We start from the raw sequence: 13724 nt of genomic DNA, 5'->3' as shown, positions 1-13724 counted from the left end.
TTTTCCTACCCTCATTATAATAAATACTATATCTTTGAAAGCAGGTAAGCATTGTGCATTTTTTAAATCGTAAGTCTAAGAACCCACATTTTTTTAAAAGACAGTTTTTGCTACATATTACAGTTAGGAGTGTTTTGTAGAAGTTGCTTTATGTCCAGATGTGCATGTGCAGACGGCATCATGATGTGAAATACATTTCTCTCACTGTGACAGGCCACAAACTGTCAGTAAACCCTTCAGAGATGAACCGCACCTGCTTGGGGAGCAGACACCCGGCTTCAGACTCCGGCTCCGCCTGAGCACGTAGTTAGTTAGGCAGCTTTCCTAACGCGCCCACAGATGGGCTGCTGCTCCGATAGCGGCGGTAATGTGACACTTAGATGTGGAAGTGTCTGTAAAGTCCTTGGCACCACGCCTGGGGTTTAGTACTTTGTTCCTCACAATTTTAAAAAACATGAGCAGTTAAAAAATTATTTGTAAGGTTCCCTTTCATTATCTTGCTCGAAATCATTCCTAGAATTCGAGTCACTCGTTCAAAAGTTATGGCAATTTTCTAGTCTGACTGTGGTTTTATGAAAAAACATAATTCTTGGTGAGTAGAGCCCATATAAAATAGTAAAAGCAGGGGAACTAGATGTTAGATCGCCCCTGGCTGTTGTAGGGTAGGGAAAGGGGTACAGGTTCTGAGGCGGCCAAACTGACTGAATTACGGCTCATGTTATGTCAGCGTGGTGGTTTGGGGTAGGTTTTCAACTCTCTGAGTCTCAATGTATCTGCAAAAAGGGGGAAATAGTAACTATAATTATAGGTTTTTTCCCCCCTAGTCCTCACCTGCGGCTATTTTCCCACTGATTTTTAGAGAGAGTGAAAGGGGGGGAGAGTGGGAGAAACATCGATGTGAGAGAGACATGGATTGGTTCACACACATCCCGACCGGGGCCGGGGATCAAGCCTGCAACTGCTGCAACCAAAGTACAGGCCCTTAGCTGGAATCGAACCCGGGACCCTTCACTCCACAGGCTGGTGTTCTATCCACTGAGCCACACCAGCCAGGGCTATAGTTTCTTGTGTGGATTAAATGAACCTGAAGAAAAGAGCTCGTGGTCTCCACTGTCCCGCCATAGCTTCTGCAAAATGCTGCTTAGAGATGCCTAGCAAGGAACTTCCAGGGGGTGGATAGGAGAATTGTTTTGGGGGAAGAAACTGCACATTAATCATGAAACGGGGTAAACAGTTAAAAAAGGGAGCTGGATCAACACCTGGAAGTATCTACGAGAGTCTGGTGGGCAGGTGGTGGCGTGGAGGAATGGGGTAGGGTCCTGGGTTTCCTTCTGCCGAAGGAATTCGCATTGATTTCATCAGTGGAATATAGCTGGCCCTTGCAGATGTTCCTCCTGGTTTGCATCTTATTTCCAGCAAAGCATCCTGCCGCCTGGCCCAGTACCTTCCCCTCGGGTGTGTGCTCATTCTGCATTTTCCTCCTCCTGGTGAAAACCGTCATAACCCAGGGCATTGTCAGTTCTATCTGAGGCACTTCCCCCCCTCCTCCCCTTTTTCTCAGAAAGATGAGAACAGTTTACTGTCAGCGAGTTGCCAGGTGATTTCAGTTTTATTTTTATTATTATTTTTAATATATTTTATTGATTTTTTACAGAGAGGAAGAGAGAGGGATAGAGAGTTAGAAACATCGATGAGAGAGAATCATCGGCCAGCTGCCTCTTGCACGCCCCCTACTGGGATGTGCCGGCAACCAAGGCACATGCCCTTGACTGGAAAGCTATTTGAGACCATCTGTTGTATAGTATCTTCAGGGTTAGCCTCCTGAACGCTGTAGCAGGTATTTCCGATAAAGTCATGGCACGGCCAGTGGCCTTTCAGAGCAACTTTTTCTGTCTGATGTACGGGAAGCCGCGCTTGCAATTCTGAGAAACAAGACTTCCTTTAAAGCTCGCCATGCGTGTGACGCGTGGGCCTCGGAGAGCCGTCCTGCAGCCCGATCTCCAGGTGAGTCCCCAGCTCTGGGTCTCTTGCAGGTCACCTTCTTCATGCTGCTGTCCGCCGTGTGCGTGATGCTCAACTTGGCCGGCTCCATCCTCTCCTGCCAGAACGCCCAGCTCGTCCGCGCCCTGGGAGCCTGCCAGCTGGTGAGCAGGGACACGCCCGCCGTCCCGTCCCGAGGGGTGGCCGCAGGGGTCCGTGTGAGACAGCTGTCAGCGCCTGCCTGTCCTCGGGCCCTTCACGGCTGTCCAGCCCCGTGGTCGGCAAACCTCAGCTCTCCAGCCACAGGCGGCTCTTTGGCCCCTGGAGTGTGGCTCTTCCACAAAATACCATGGCCTGGGCGAGTCTGTGTTGGGGAAGTGGTGTTAGAAGAAGTTTTTTTTTATTGATTTCAGAGAGGAGAGGGAGAGAGAGAGAGAGAAACATCCATGATGAGAGAGAGTCGTGGACTGGCTGCCTCCTGCACGCCCCACACTGGGGATGGAGCCAGCGACCTGGGCCCTCGACCAGAATCGAACCCGATACCCTCGAGTCTGCAGGTTGGCGCTCTATCCACTGAGCCACACTGGCTAGGGCGTCCCACAACGTTTTTATCCACTCGTTTTCCAGTAGGCAGTGGGCTCTTTCCAGATATTGGTCATTGAAATAGCGCCGCGATGAACACAGGGTGTTTGTGTTTCTGGTTTTTTAGGACATATTCCTAGAATTAGGCTTGCTGGCTCAGACAGCAGCACCACTGTTAGCATTTTAAGGAAGTTCACACTGTTCTCCACGGTGGCCGCACCCGTCTGCATTCCCACCAGCAGTGCACGAGGGTCCCTTTCCCCACACCCTCCCCAGCGCCTGTCGATTGGCGATTGGCGATGGCAGCCACTTGGACAGGTGTGAGGTGGCACCTCCTCGTCTCAGCCTCTCTCTGATGCTGCGTGGCTGGGAGCGTTTTTTCATCTGGGCTGTGTGTGTGTGTCCCCTTCGGAGAGGGGTCTAATTAGGTCCTTGGCCCGTTTTTTAAATTGGATCGTTTGTCTTCCTTTTGTTAGGCAGTAGGAGTTCTTTATTATATATTCTGGGAATTAGCCTCTTATCCTTGGCAGATATATCCTCCCGGAAAGTGGGCTCCCTTTTCATTCTTTAAAAAAAAAAGAAAAAGAAAAGAATTTACCATGTTTATGATCTTGAGGTGCTGTATTTTGAAATGTATTTTAAAGTCTCGTCTTCTCGAAGTGTTCCGTGAGCGTACACATCGCGTAAGCCTGTGGGATTGGCTTCCCGGACTCGGTGTGACTCATGGAGATTCACCCCGCTGTGGCCACCCCGGGTCTGCAGACAGGACGGCCCTCTGCGCCCCTCGGTCTGGCCATCGTGGGAAGGCGGTGGGCACGCCCACGTGGAGGCTGGGGCCACCTCCTCGGTCCAAGGCTGAGGCTCGTGGCTGTGTGTATGCCAGCGCTCCAGCCTCAAAATGGAAAGTGCCCAGTAACCAAGGCAACACCCATTATGTAGCCACAGCCCTCAGAAGAGCCCCACAGTAACCAGGGCAACCCTGATGGAGCATAAATTACGAGAGGATGTGCCCGAGGCCGGAGGCGGCAGGTTCGGAAGAGCGGGGCCTGGGAGATGCAGGAAACCGTGGCCGAGAGTCCGCGGCCGCCTCCGAGGCGGCTCTGTCATTGTCTGGTCTCCTCCGCAGCCCCCGGGATTACCAAGCGGCGTAGCTTTAAAAAAAAAAAAAAAGTGTTTGGCCTGGCCGTGTGGCTCAGTGGTTGAGCGTTGACCTGTGAACTGGGAGGTCACAGTTTGATTCCTGGTGGGGGCATGTGCCCAGGTTGCTGGCTCCATCCCCAGTGTGTGTATTGTACGTGTGGGGGTAGCTTATCAGTAATTCCCTCTCTCCACTGATGCTTCTGCTCTCTCTCTCTCTCCCTCTCCCTTCTTCTCTGAGATCAACAAAAACATATTTAAAAAAAAAAATAGCTCCACCCACTGCCTGGGCTGGTGTGTCTTAGTGTGCTGGGCATAAACCAGGTGCTTCGAACCAAGGCGTGTGCTGGTCCGTGTGTGTGTGTGTGTGTGTGTGTGTGTGTGTGCGCGCACGCGCGCGCGTCTGCCTGCGTCTGCGGGGCGCCCGCCAGGCCAGGCCAGGCCGCGAGCCGTGGCGAGCTGTGCCCGTGTCCGTGCAGATCAAGTTTGACAGCGTGGAGGTGTGCATCTGCTGTGAGACGCAGCACCAGGCGGCCGGCTGCAGCAACCTCGGGGAGACGCTGAAGCTGAACCCACTGCGGGAGGACTGCAGCGCCGTGCGGCTGACCCTCAAGGTGACCCGGAGCCGGCCCCCCGCCCGCGCACACGGGCGGGCCCAGCCGGCGGGCGTGCTCTCCGTGGTCGGTTAGACCCAGAGGGGCTCTCTCTCTCTCGGGGACTCCCGTCCGAGGGTCACAGGTCTCCTTTCTCCTCGTCCCGTTCTCACCTCCTCCCTTCCCTGCCCTGGGCGGACGCGCGAAGCGGGTGGGAGTGGACGGAAGGCCTTGACGAATTGCAGCCTCCAGCTCGCCCGCTGTCCCACCATCAGGGAACAGATGGCTGCTGGCTTTCCTTTAAAAAAAATTTTTTTTTATTGATGTCAGAGAGAAAGGGGGAGAGAGAGAGAGAGAGAGAAACATCCATGAGGAGAGAGAATCGTGGACGGCTGCCTCCTGCACGCCCCCACACTGGGGATCCGGCCCCCCAGCCCAGGCCTGTGCCCTGACCGGGAATCGAACCATAACCTCCTGGTTCCTAGATCGATGCTCAGCGATAAGCAGCACCAGCCAGGCAGGGCCAGTGCTGACCGTGGACATAGATATCTCAGTGCGAGGCGTCCGGGAGGCGGAGGCGGAGGCGGAGGGAGGCGGAGGGCGGGCCGGTCCCGGGCCGGAGGCTGCTGCTCAGGACCTGCCCGGGCTGCAGGGCCCTGACCTCCGCGTCTCCCCGCAGGACCTGCTGTTCAGCGTCTGCGCCCTCAACGTCCTCTCCACCATCGTGTGCGCCCTGGCCACCGCCATGTGCTGCATGCAGATGGTGTCCGCCGACATCCTGCACCTGGTGAGCGGCCCGGCCCCTCCTCCTCCACACCCCGACGGACGGACGGGCGGACGGACGTGGGAGAGGGACAATCCTAGCTTCCAGCCAGAAGCCCCGGGGGCGGCGTGCCCTGACATCCTGGGGCGTGTGGGTCCGCGGTCAGGGCGAGAAAGGACTGTCCCGCGGTGCCGTCGGCGTGTTTGCGGTTGGGCTTCTGGCGGACGGAGCCCTGCCCCCCGGGGTGCTCCTGTGGAGCCACAGCCTCCAGCCCAGACCTGCCCTGGGCCCGCCCCCCCGGCACGGCGGCGCCTCAGGCCGCGCTCCCTGGAGCAGAGCTGCTCAGCGGGGCCTTCTTCTCAGATAAGAACCTGCTCACCTGTGCTCTTCAGACTTAAAATATATATGTTTCCATTGATTTCAGAGAGAGAGAGAGGGAGGGAGAGAGAGAGGGGAATGTCAGTGAGGAGAGAGAATCATGGCCTGGGCTCCTCCTGCACACCCCCTGGGGCTGGAGCCCACAGCCCGGGCCTGTGCTCTGACCGGGAATGGTGACTTCCTGGTTCCTAGGTCGATGCTCGGCCACGGGGCCACACCAGCGGGCTCTGGTCAGATGCTTTGCATAGTAGCACCCTTGCAGGCAGCGCTGTGTAACTAGGGCCGCTGTGCCCGGTCTCAGTGCCAGGAAGGGGTCAGGGGGGAGATGCAACACCACTCCCGGCAGCCCAGCCCCCCTCAGGGCCTCCAGCATCTTCCCTCCCCCGTTCACCCGGCCTGGGCAGCCACCACTGTGGCCGGCGCTCCTGGGACCCACCGGGACCTTCATGAGGCCTGGGTTCAACAGAAAAGCGTCCGGGTGGCAGGTGCTGCATACCTACCTGACAGACCAGGACGGGTGGGCCTCTGACGAGTGAAAAGCTGGTTACAGCCCTGCTGGTGGGCTCAGTGGTTAGAGCACCGGCCCACACACCCAAGGGTGGCGGGTTCGTTCCTGTCCCGGTGAGTATGTGTGTGGGAGGCAACCAGTTGATTCGGCTCACCTTTTCCCTCCCTTCCTCTCTCTCTCTCTCTCTCTAAAAATCAATTTCAAAAAAATAAATAAGTAGAATGTGTGTTTAGCCGGCAAGGCCCAACCGTTCAAATGATGTAAGGCCCAAACCAAAGCTCATGTAGATAGCTCCCCTAGACCCAGGCCGCCAGCTGTCCCGTCACCGCGACCCTCTGTTCTCCAGTTCCTCCCGCACCGGGCGCATTCCACCAGCCCTGCCTGCGTGACCCCACATGGCACCATCCTCCACCAGACGCTGGACTTCGATGAGTTCGTCCCCCCACTGCCGCCTCCCCCCTACTACCCCCCCGAGTACTCCCGCACGCCCACGGCCGAGGCCCACAGGTGGGTGCGGCCGCCCAGGCCTCGGGGACCGGCTGACGCAGGGGGTGGGGGGCCGTCAGGCAGATCCCCGGGCAGAGCGCGCCCATCTTCAGCGGAGAAGCTGGGGGGCGGGGCGGGACGCAGGCCGTGAGAGCAGGTTGGTCAGGACAGAGCGAGAGGGTTCTCCGGGACACAGACCCAAACCCAGGAAACCGAGCCACTGTGACAGCTGCCATCGACAGGACATGGGGTTGTGGTGAAACATGGAGTCAACTGTGGGATCATTTTAATTTTAATTTTTTAAAATACTTCTGCAGAGAGAGAGAGGAAAAGAGAGGGAGAGAGCGGATCATCAGTGATGGAGAGAATCGTGGATCGGCTGCCTCCTGCACGCCCCCTGCTGGGGATCGAGCCCGCAACCCGGGCCTGTGCCCTTGACCCAGAATCCTCACTGTGGCCTCCTGGTTCCTAGGTGGGTGCTCAGCCGCTGAGCCACGCCGGCGGGCTTCCGCTTTAATGGACAGAGGCGTTGAGCGTATTGGCAGTGGTGTTCTCCCTCCAGAGAACAAAAGCTGACACTGCCGAGCGAATTAGGCTTTCACTTCACAGCGCGATGAGTGCCCGGCCAGGGGAGCTGACAGGGAGCTGTCAGCCTGGGGGGCTCCTCCCGGTGACAGGCTGTTCCCTCCGCAGGGGCCTCCACCTGGACTTGGCTCCCGCCCCGTTCGGCACCTTGTACCACGTGGCCATCAACAGCCCCGGCCTGCTCTACCCCGCCGAGCTGCCCCCACCCTACGAGGCCGTGGTGGGCCCGGCCCCGCCCAGCCAGGTGAGACCATCGGTGGGACGGGGTGTGTGTGTGTGTGTGTGTGTGTGTGTGTGTGTGTCACTCGCCCATGGTGGGGAGCAGGCAGCAGGCCCAGAGGGCAGAACCCCAGCATTTGTGCCTCTTCCCTTCGGCCCCCCTCAGGCGTGAGCCTAACAAATGTACTTTTCTCCCCAACTTCTACTGCCTTTATATAAATTTATAAATCTCTATTGATTTTAGAGAGAGGAAGGGAGAGGGGGAGAGAGAAAGAGAGAGGAAGAAACATCAATGATGAGAGAGAATCATGGATCGGCTGCCTCCTGCACGCCCCACACTGGGGATGGAGTCCAAACTCTGGCATGTACCCTGACCGGGAATGGAACCCTGGACCCTTCAGTCCACAGGCTGATGCTCTATCCACTGAGCCAAACCGGCTAGGGCGCCTTTAGATATCTTTAGAAATATTTTTTTTAGCCGAAGCCAGTTTGGCTCAGTGGTAGAGCGTCGGTCTGTGGACTGAAAGGTCCCAGGTTCGATTCCGGTCAAGGGCATGTACCTTGGTTGCGGGCACATCCCCGGTAGGGGGTGTGCAAGAGGCAGCTGGTCGATGTTTCTCTCTCATCGACATTTCTAGCTCTCTCTATCTCTCTCCCTTCCTCTCTGTTAAAAATCAATAAAATATATTATTAAAAAAAAATACATTTAAAAAAAAATTTTTTTTTTAAATATATATTTTTTATTGATTCAGAGAGGAAGGGAGAGGGAGAGAGAGATAGAAACGTCAGAACTCACAGAGAAAGGGCCTCACTCCCCGGGGCTTTTGGGGGACGGGATCTCAGTGCCCTCGAGAAGGCGGGCTCCGGTCGCCCTCCTGACCGGCCTCGCTGCCTGTGTCCGGCCGCAGGTCCTGAGCACAGCCCAGCAGGGGGCCCAGACCAGCTCCCGGGACGGGGACGCCTCTGCCGGCCTCTGCGCCCAAGGTAACCTCGCCATCGGATGGGGAATGAGGTGTCTGTCCTCTTTTATTTAAACGTGTTTTCCCTGGTTTCAGAGAGCACCAGCCGCCCCGGCTCCCAGGGTGGCACCGCGCCCGGTCCCAGCCACCCGGCCCCCGATGGCCCCGCGGGCGCCCCGCCGCCAGCCCGGCCCCCCGGCCTCGCCGCCCCCGGGGGCCCCCGCCGGGGCTCACGGACACCTCCGGGCCCCGGCCGCCTGGCCCGCTCCGCCAGCGACCCCGCCGTGTGCTCGTCGGGGGGAGCAGGTACGGGTGCCCGCCCGCCTTGGCCCCGCATGTGTGCTCCCAGCGCCTCGGCCCTGGTCCTCGGCGTCCTGGGAGCCCTGCCCGGGCCACAGGACACGTGGTCTGATGCCGGGTCCCCCAGGGAGTGGACAGTCTGAGGCCCCGCTGCTCTGCCCGGGACAGGAGGCGGAAGTCTGGGGTGACGAGAGCCACCAGTGGGTCGGCCTCCAGGCTGCACACCAGCTCCAAGTGCTGAGCGCCAGGCTTTGACCGTGACCTTTCGGGCTCCACCCGGACTGGCCCGGGCTGTGCACCCCCCAGCGCCCCGGGATCTTGTCGCACAGATTCGGCCTCTGTCCGCCCCTCCCGGGCCTGCCCGCCACACCGGCCGAGCGCCGATTCTGACCGGGGGGACGGCCCTTGTCCCCGGCCGCTTTGCTTGTGCCGTCCACAGCCCCTCGGCCCGGGAGGCTGCAGCCTGCCAGTCAGTGCCGCCCTAGCTCAGAGCTGAGGGGCCAGAGGGGCCAGGAAGCGGGGACATGACCGGTCGCCAGCCTGGGACCCGGAGCTCCCGGCAGAACGTGGTCCCCGCGTGTGTCCGCTCTCCCGAGAGGGCGGGCGGCGCCTTCGGTTCGGCTTGGTTCGGTTGGGGTTGTTCTCACACGTCCTCTTTGCCCTTGGCTTTCAGTCTCCCGGTCTCGCTCCGCCGCGGCTGCCTGCGCCCACAGACACCCGCCCTCCCCACCCGGGCACCCTGACACCCGGGAGCCGCAGCGGCGCCCGGAGCCCGAGGCCTCGCCATCGGTTGCCAAACAGCGGCCGCGCTCCGTCGTGGACAGCGCGGCCCGCGCGGGCCCCGGGGGCCTGGTGGCTAAGTTCCTGGGGCGCTCCAGCTGCCCCCTCTCCCCCGCAGAGCGCCCCGCAGAGGGGGCCGTGCTGGACCAGGTGTGAGCCGCCCCGCGCGGTGGACACGGACAGGCTGGCGGCGGGGGCCGGCGGGAGCCCCTCTCCCGGGAGGAGCCAGCCCATCGTATCCGGGGACACAGGTCCCGCCCAGCCCAGCCCAGCCGCACCGAGGAGGACCGTCCGTCTGGTGTCCTGGGAACCCTGGTCTCGTCAGGCACGGGGCGGGGCTCCGACTGGCCGGGGCATAAGAAGCCGGGGCCGGCGACTGTCGAGGAATGAAGACGCAGAGTGTCTCCAGCTGAGGAGTCTCCCGGTTTGGTTCCCGGACGTGGACAGAGTGGCCAGGAGGAGGCTGTTTCTCCTATCCGGGCCACTGTGCCCTCGGCTAAAGGGGAGGCCCAGGCTGTCAGCCATTTCTTTACTACAAGGCCCATCGATGGCACCGTGTGCCCAGCACCCCCGGTGGGGCTGCGGGAGCAGCCAGGCAGCAGCGGGGGCACCTCTGCAGCCACCAGCCCCTGAACGGCCCTGCGCTGGACGAGGCCGAGAGGACAGGCCCCCGCGGCTGCTCGGGGGCGCCCCCTCTGCTCTGTGGTCACGGCGCTGACGTGAGAAGGGGAGCCTGGTGTCCAGCCCGGGAACAGGCCGGGGAAGGAGCCATGTGACGGTCAGCTGTGCACCGGGATGGACCGGCCGCTTCGTCCCGCCACCGAGCCGAGGTTCCAGCCCCGCCTCCGCGGACACGGCAGGTGAGGGGCGAGCACACGGGCAGACGGCACAGGGGAACCGCTAGGCTCTCTCCTCTAACTAAACGGGGGGTGGCTGGCGTGGGTCCACAGGGCCGGTCAGGGACATGGTGTGTGCACAGGCTCACCGGCCGTCTCAGATGTATCAACGGGAAGGGGCTGGGGAGGGGACGTGCGGACGGAAGGCCATGCGGGAAGCCTGTCCCAGTGGGTCAGCGCGAGCTGGTGGCCTGGCGTGCGGCCGGAAGCAGGTAAGTGCTCAGGCGTTCTAGGAGTTTCCAGGCCCTGTGCGACCCTGGTGCCCCAGGCACTTCCTGTGGCAGGAGCTTACACGTGGCCGTGAAGGGCTGTCGCCCCGAAGCCCCAACAAGTAGGACCACACGGGTCCGTCTACGGCACCGTGCGCCAGCACCCCAGGTCACACCTTCTCCGTCACCATCTGTTAGGACCCCCACCCCAGCCCGGGCCTCTGGCAGCCACCACAGCGGGCTTGTGCATCTGCTCAGCACCGTGTCCTCGGGTCGCCGTGCGCGGTGCTGCCCCGGCGCCTTTCCCCCGCTCAGTGAGGTGCCCTCCCTCAGGGCTCAGGTGGCTTCCCTGTGCCGGCCGCCGGGAATGCCCTGTAGCACAGGGGGTGTCTCTGTGGACACAGGAGTTCGGGGGCGCACGCCCAAGGGAGGGGTTGCTGGTCGTGGGGAGCTCTGTTCTCAGTTTCCTGGGAACCGCCAGGCCGCTTGCCCTGGTGGCCGCCCCATCCTGTTCCCACCAGCAGGGACACGGGCTGCTGCCCTGCAGGGATGCGCCTCTGGCAGGGGAGGTGGGGCAGCTCTGCGGCCGTCTGTCGGAGAGGGTGCCGTCCTCGGCCCCTTTCTGACGGGAGTTTGGTGTCGGACGAGGCGTGTCTGGCTTGGAAGCCAGCCCTTTGGCGGAGCTGTTTGCCTCTGTCCCTCCCTCGCTGGGCAGCTGTTCTGAGGGGTCCCACTCGCTCGTCTCTGCCTTTGCTCCCCTGGCCTCGGGCTCAGGCTCGTCAGAGGCTCCCTGTGGCCGGTCCCCGAGGTCGGTGCCCGTTTCCTTCTGCGGTCTGGGTCTTACGTGCAGGTCTTGGATCTGTGCCGTGTTGATGTGTGTATGTGGGGACACTGTGACCCTGTTTCATTCGTTTGCGTGTGGTTTTCTCAGCTGAGGGTTTGAGAGTCCCCCCGCCACGTTCCTGTGAGGACTTTCCGCAGCCCCCCGTCTGGCCTCAGGAGGGGCCTTTACCGCGTCCCTGGGCCAGGCCCGGGGGGCTGTCTGCAGCTGTGAGACCAGGGAGTGAGGACAGCCCTGCCCCGTCCTGGGCGGAGCTCAGGCTCCTGTCGGGGGGTAGGGGGGAGGGAGGGCCTCCAGGCTGGATGTGCCCTTGAATTTGGATGTTTTGTGTGTCATTTGGTGCCCCCTTACCCCCCGCACCTCACTGTTAGCCGTGGGTCCCCCCGGTGCCGTTCAGCCGTCCCGGGCACCCCGGGGAGGGCCCCTTCCCTCCAGCTCCCCCTGCAGGCTCTCCTCCTCCCCCCAGGGTGTGGGCTCCGCCGCCCCTCATGGCCGAGGCGGGTCCCCAGGCTGACAGGTGACCCGGACCGTGGCCCCGGAGAGCAGCCGGGGAGAGCCGACAGGCTGCAGGAGACCCAGGTGAGGAGACCGGGGGTCGGCCCCGGGGACCCCAGGGGGCCTCTCGTGGTCGGCAGCCTTGCCCCACTGGGAAGAGGGTCAGGCCAGGAGGCACCCGAGTGGCACCGGTCCCGCTCCGGGGCCCCGGGGCGGCGCGCAGAGGTGAGTGCGGTCGGGCGCCTCGGCTCACAAACAGCCACACGGAGGACGGCGTGTTTATTGGGTCAGCGGGCTCCTCGGCGGCGCATGCACACACGGCACGCCGTGCAGGGGACCGAGCGCGGTGGTAGCGGGTAAGGCTTCTTGTCACAGTGTATCCCCCGGACAGGCCAGGCCGGTCACCTCCGCCCGCCCGCTGGGACGCTCGCCGGGAGCGCCGGGCCCCCGAGGGGCGGGCGAGGTTTCCGTGTGTGTGTGTGTGTGTGTGTGTGTGTGTGTGGGAAGCACGTGTGTGTGTGTGTGTGTGTGTGTGTGTGTGTGTGGGAAGCACGTGTGTGTGTGTGTGGGGGTGGGGACTGTACAGGGGCTGGTGCCCAGGCCGCCCGCCGTGTCCCCCGGAGGAGCGGGGACAGTGGGGACGGGCCGCGCCCCCGGAGGAGCGTGGACAGTGGGGACGGGCCGCGCCCCCGGAGGAGCGTGGACAGTGGGGACGGGCCGTGTCCCGGAGGAGCGGGGACAGTGGGGACGGGCCGTGTCCCGGAGGAGCGGGGACAGTGGGGACGGGCCGTGTCCCGGAGGAGCGGGGACAGTGGGGACGGGCCGTGTCCCCGGAGGAGCGGGGACAGTGGGGACGGGCCGTGTCCCGGAGGAGCGGGGACAGTGGGGACGGGCCGTGTCCCGGAGGAGCGGGGACAGTGGGGACGGGCCGCGCCCCCGGAGGAGCGGGGACAGTGGGGACGGGCCGTGTCCCCGGAGGAGCGGGGACAGTGGGGACGGGCCGTGTCCCCGGAGGAGCGGGGACAGTGGGGACGGGCCGTGTCCCGGAGGAGCGGGGACAGTGGGGACGGGCCGCGCCCCCGGAGGAGCGGGGACAGTGGGGACGGGCCGTGTCCCGGAGGAGCGGGGACAGTGGGGACGGGCCGCGCCCCCGGAGGAGCGGGGACAGTGGGGACGGGCCGTGTCCCGGAGGAGCGGGGACAGTGGGGATGGGCCGCGTCCCGGAGGAGCGGGGACAGTGGGGACGGGCCGGCGGGTCCCCCGGAGGAGCGGGGACAGTGGGGACGGGCCGTGTCCCCCGGAGGAGCGGGGACAGTGGGGATGGGCCGTGTCCCGGAGGAGCGGGGACAGTGGGGACGGGCCGCGCCCCCGGAGGAGCGGGGACAGTGGGGACGGGCCGCGCCCCCGGAGGAGCGGGGACAGTGGGGACGGGCCGGCGGGTCCCCCGGAGGAGCGGGGACAGTGGGGACGGGCCGGCGGGTCCCCCGGAGGAGCGGGGACAGTGGGGACGGGCCGTGTCCCCGGAGGAGCGGGGACAGTGGGGACGGGCCGGCGGGTCCCCCGGAGGAGCGGGGACAGTGGGGACGGGCCGTGTCCCGGAGGAGCGGGGACAGTGGGGACGGGCCGCGTCCCCGGAGGAGCGGGGACAGTGGGGATGGGCCGCGCCCCCGGAGGAGCGGGGACAGTGGGGACGGGCCGTGTCCCGGAGGAGCGGGGACAGTGGGGACGGGCCGCGTCCCGGAGGAGCGGGGACAGTGGGGACGGGCCGCGTCCCGGAGGAGCGGGGACAGTGGGGACGGGCCGGCGGGTCCCAGGCCTCCGGTCTGAGGGCCGGGGGCGGAGGCAGCGGGGCTTCTACGGGCGGATCTGACGTTGTGGCCCCGTCCTTCCTTTACCTCAGCGGCGCCTCCTCCTCGGAGTTGGTCCATCGTGTGCCCCGGCGTCGGGTACGGGACGACCTGAGGGGCCTCCCGGGACCCTCCCTGCCGCCCGGAGCTCGCTGTCGCCGGCTGG

At 63.0% G+C, this 13724-nt stretch overlaps 1 protein-coding gene across 1 annotated transcript in view; it reads left to right on the top strand.

Moving 5' to 3' along the window:
* Positions 1-13720, top strand: part of ENTREP2 (endosomal transmembrane epsin interactor 2) — a 41481-nt gene extending 27761 nt beyond the window's left edge. The window contains exons 3-11 of the mRNA XM_084869210.1: positions 2034-2144; positions 4179-4313; positions 4972-5079; positions 6288-6448; positions 7121-7256; positions 8140-8215; positions 8287-8496; positions 9164-10130; positions 13612-13720. Coding sequence (XP_084725336.1) covers positions 2034-2144; positions 4179-4313; positions 4972-5079; positions 6288-6448; positions 7121-7256; positions 8140-8215; positions 8287-8496; positions 9164-9426 — 1200 coding nt within the window. The 3' untranslated portion in view covers positions 9427-10130; positions 13612-13720. The remainder of the gene's footprint in view (positions 1-2033; positions 2145-4178; positions 4314-4971; positions 5080-6287; positions 6449-7120; positions 7257-8139; positions 8216-8286; positions 8497-9163; positions 10131-13611) is intronic.
* The last annotated feature ends 4 nt before the right edge of the window (positions 13721-13724 follow it).

The sequence above is a fragment of the Pipistrellus hanaki genome, assembly GCF_964339955.1.
Source record: "Pipistrellus hanaki genome assembly, chromosome: 21".
Classification (NCBI taxonomy): Eukaryota; Metazoa; Chordata; class Mammalia; order Chiroptera; family Vespertilionidae; genus Pipistrellus; species Pipistrellus hanaki.
This window is presented reverse-complemented; position numbering and strand designations above follow the sequence as displayed.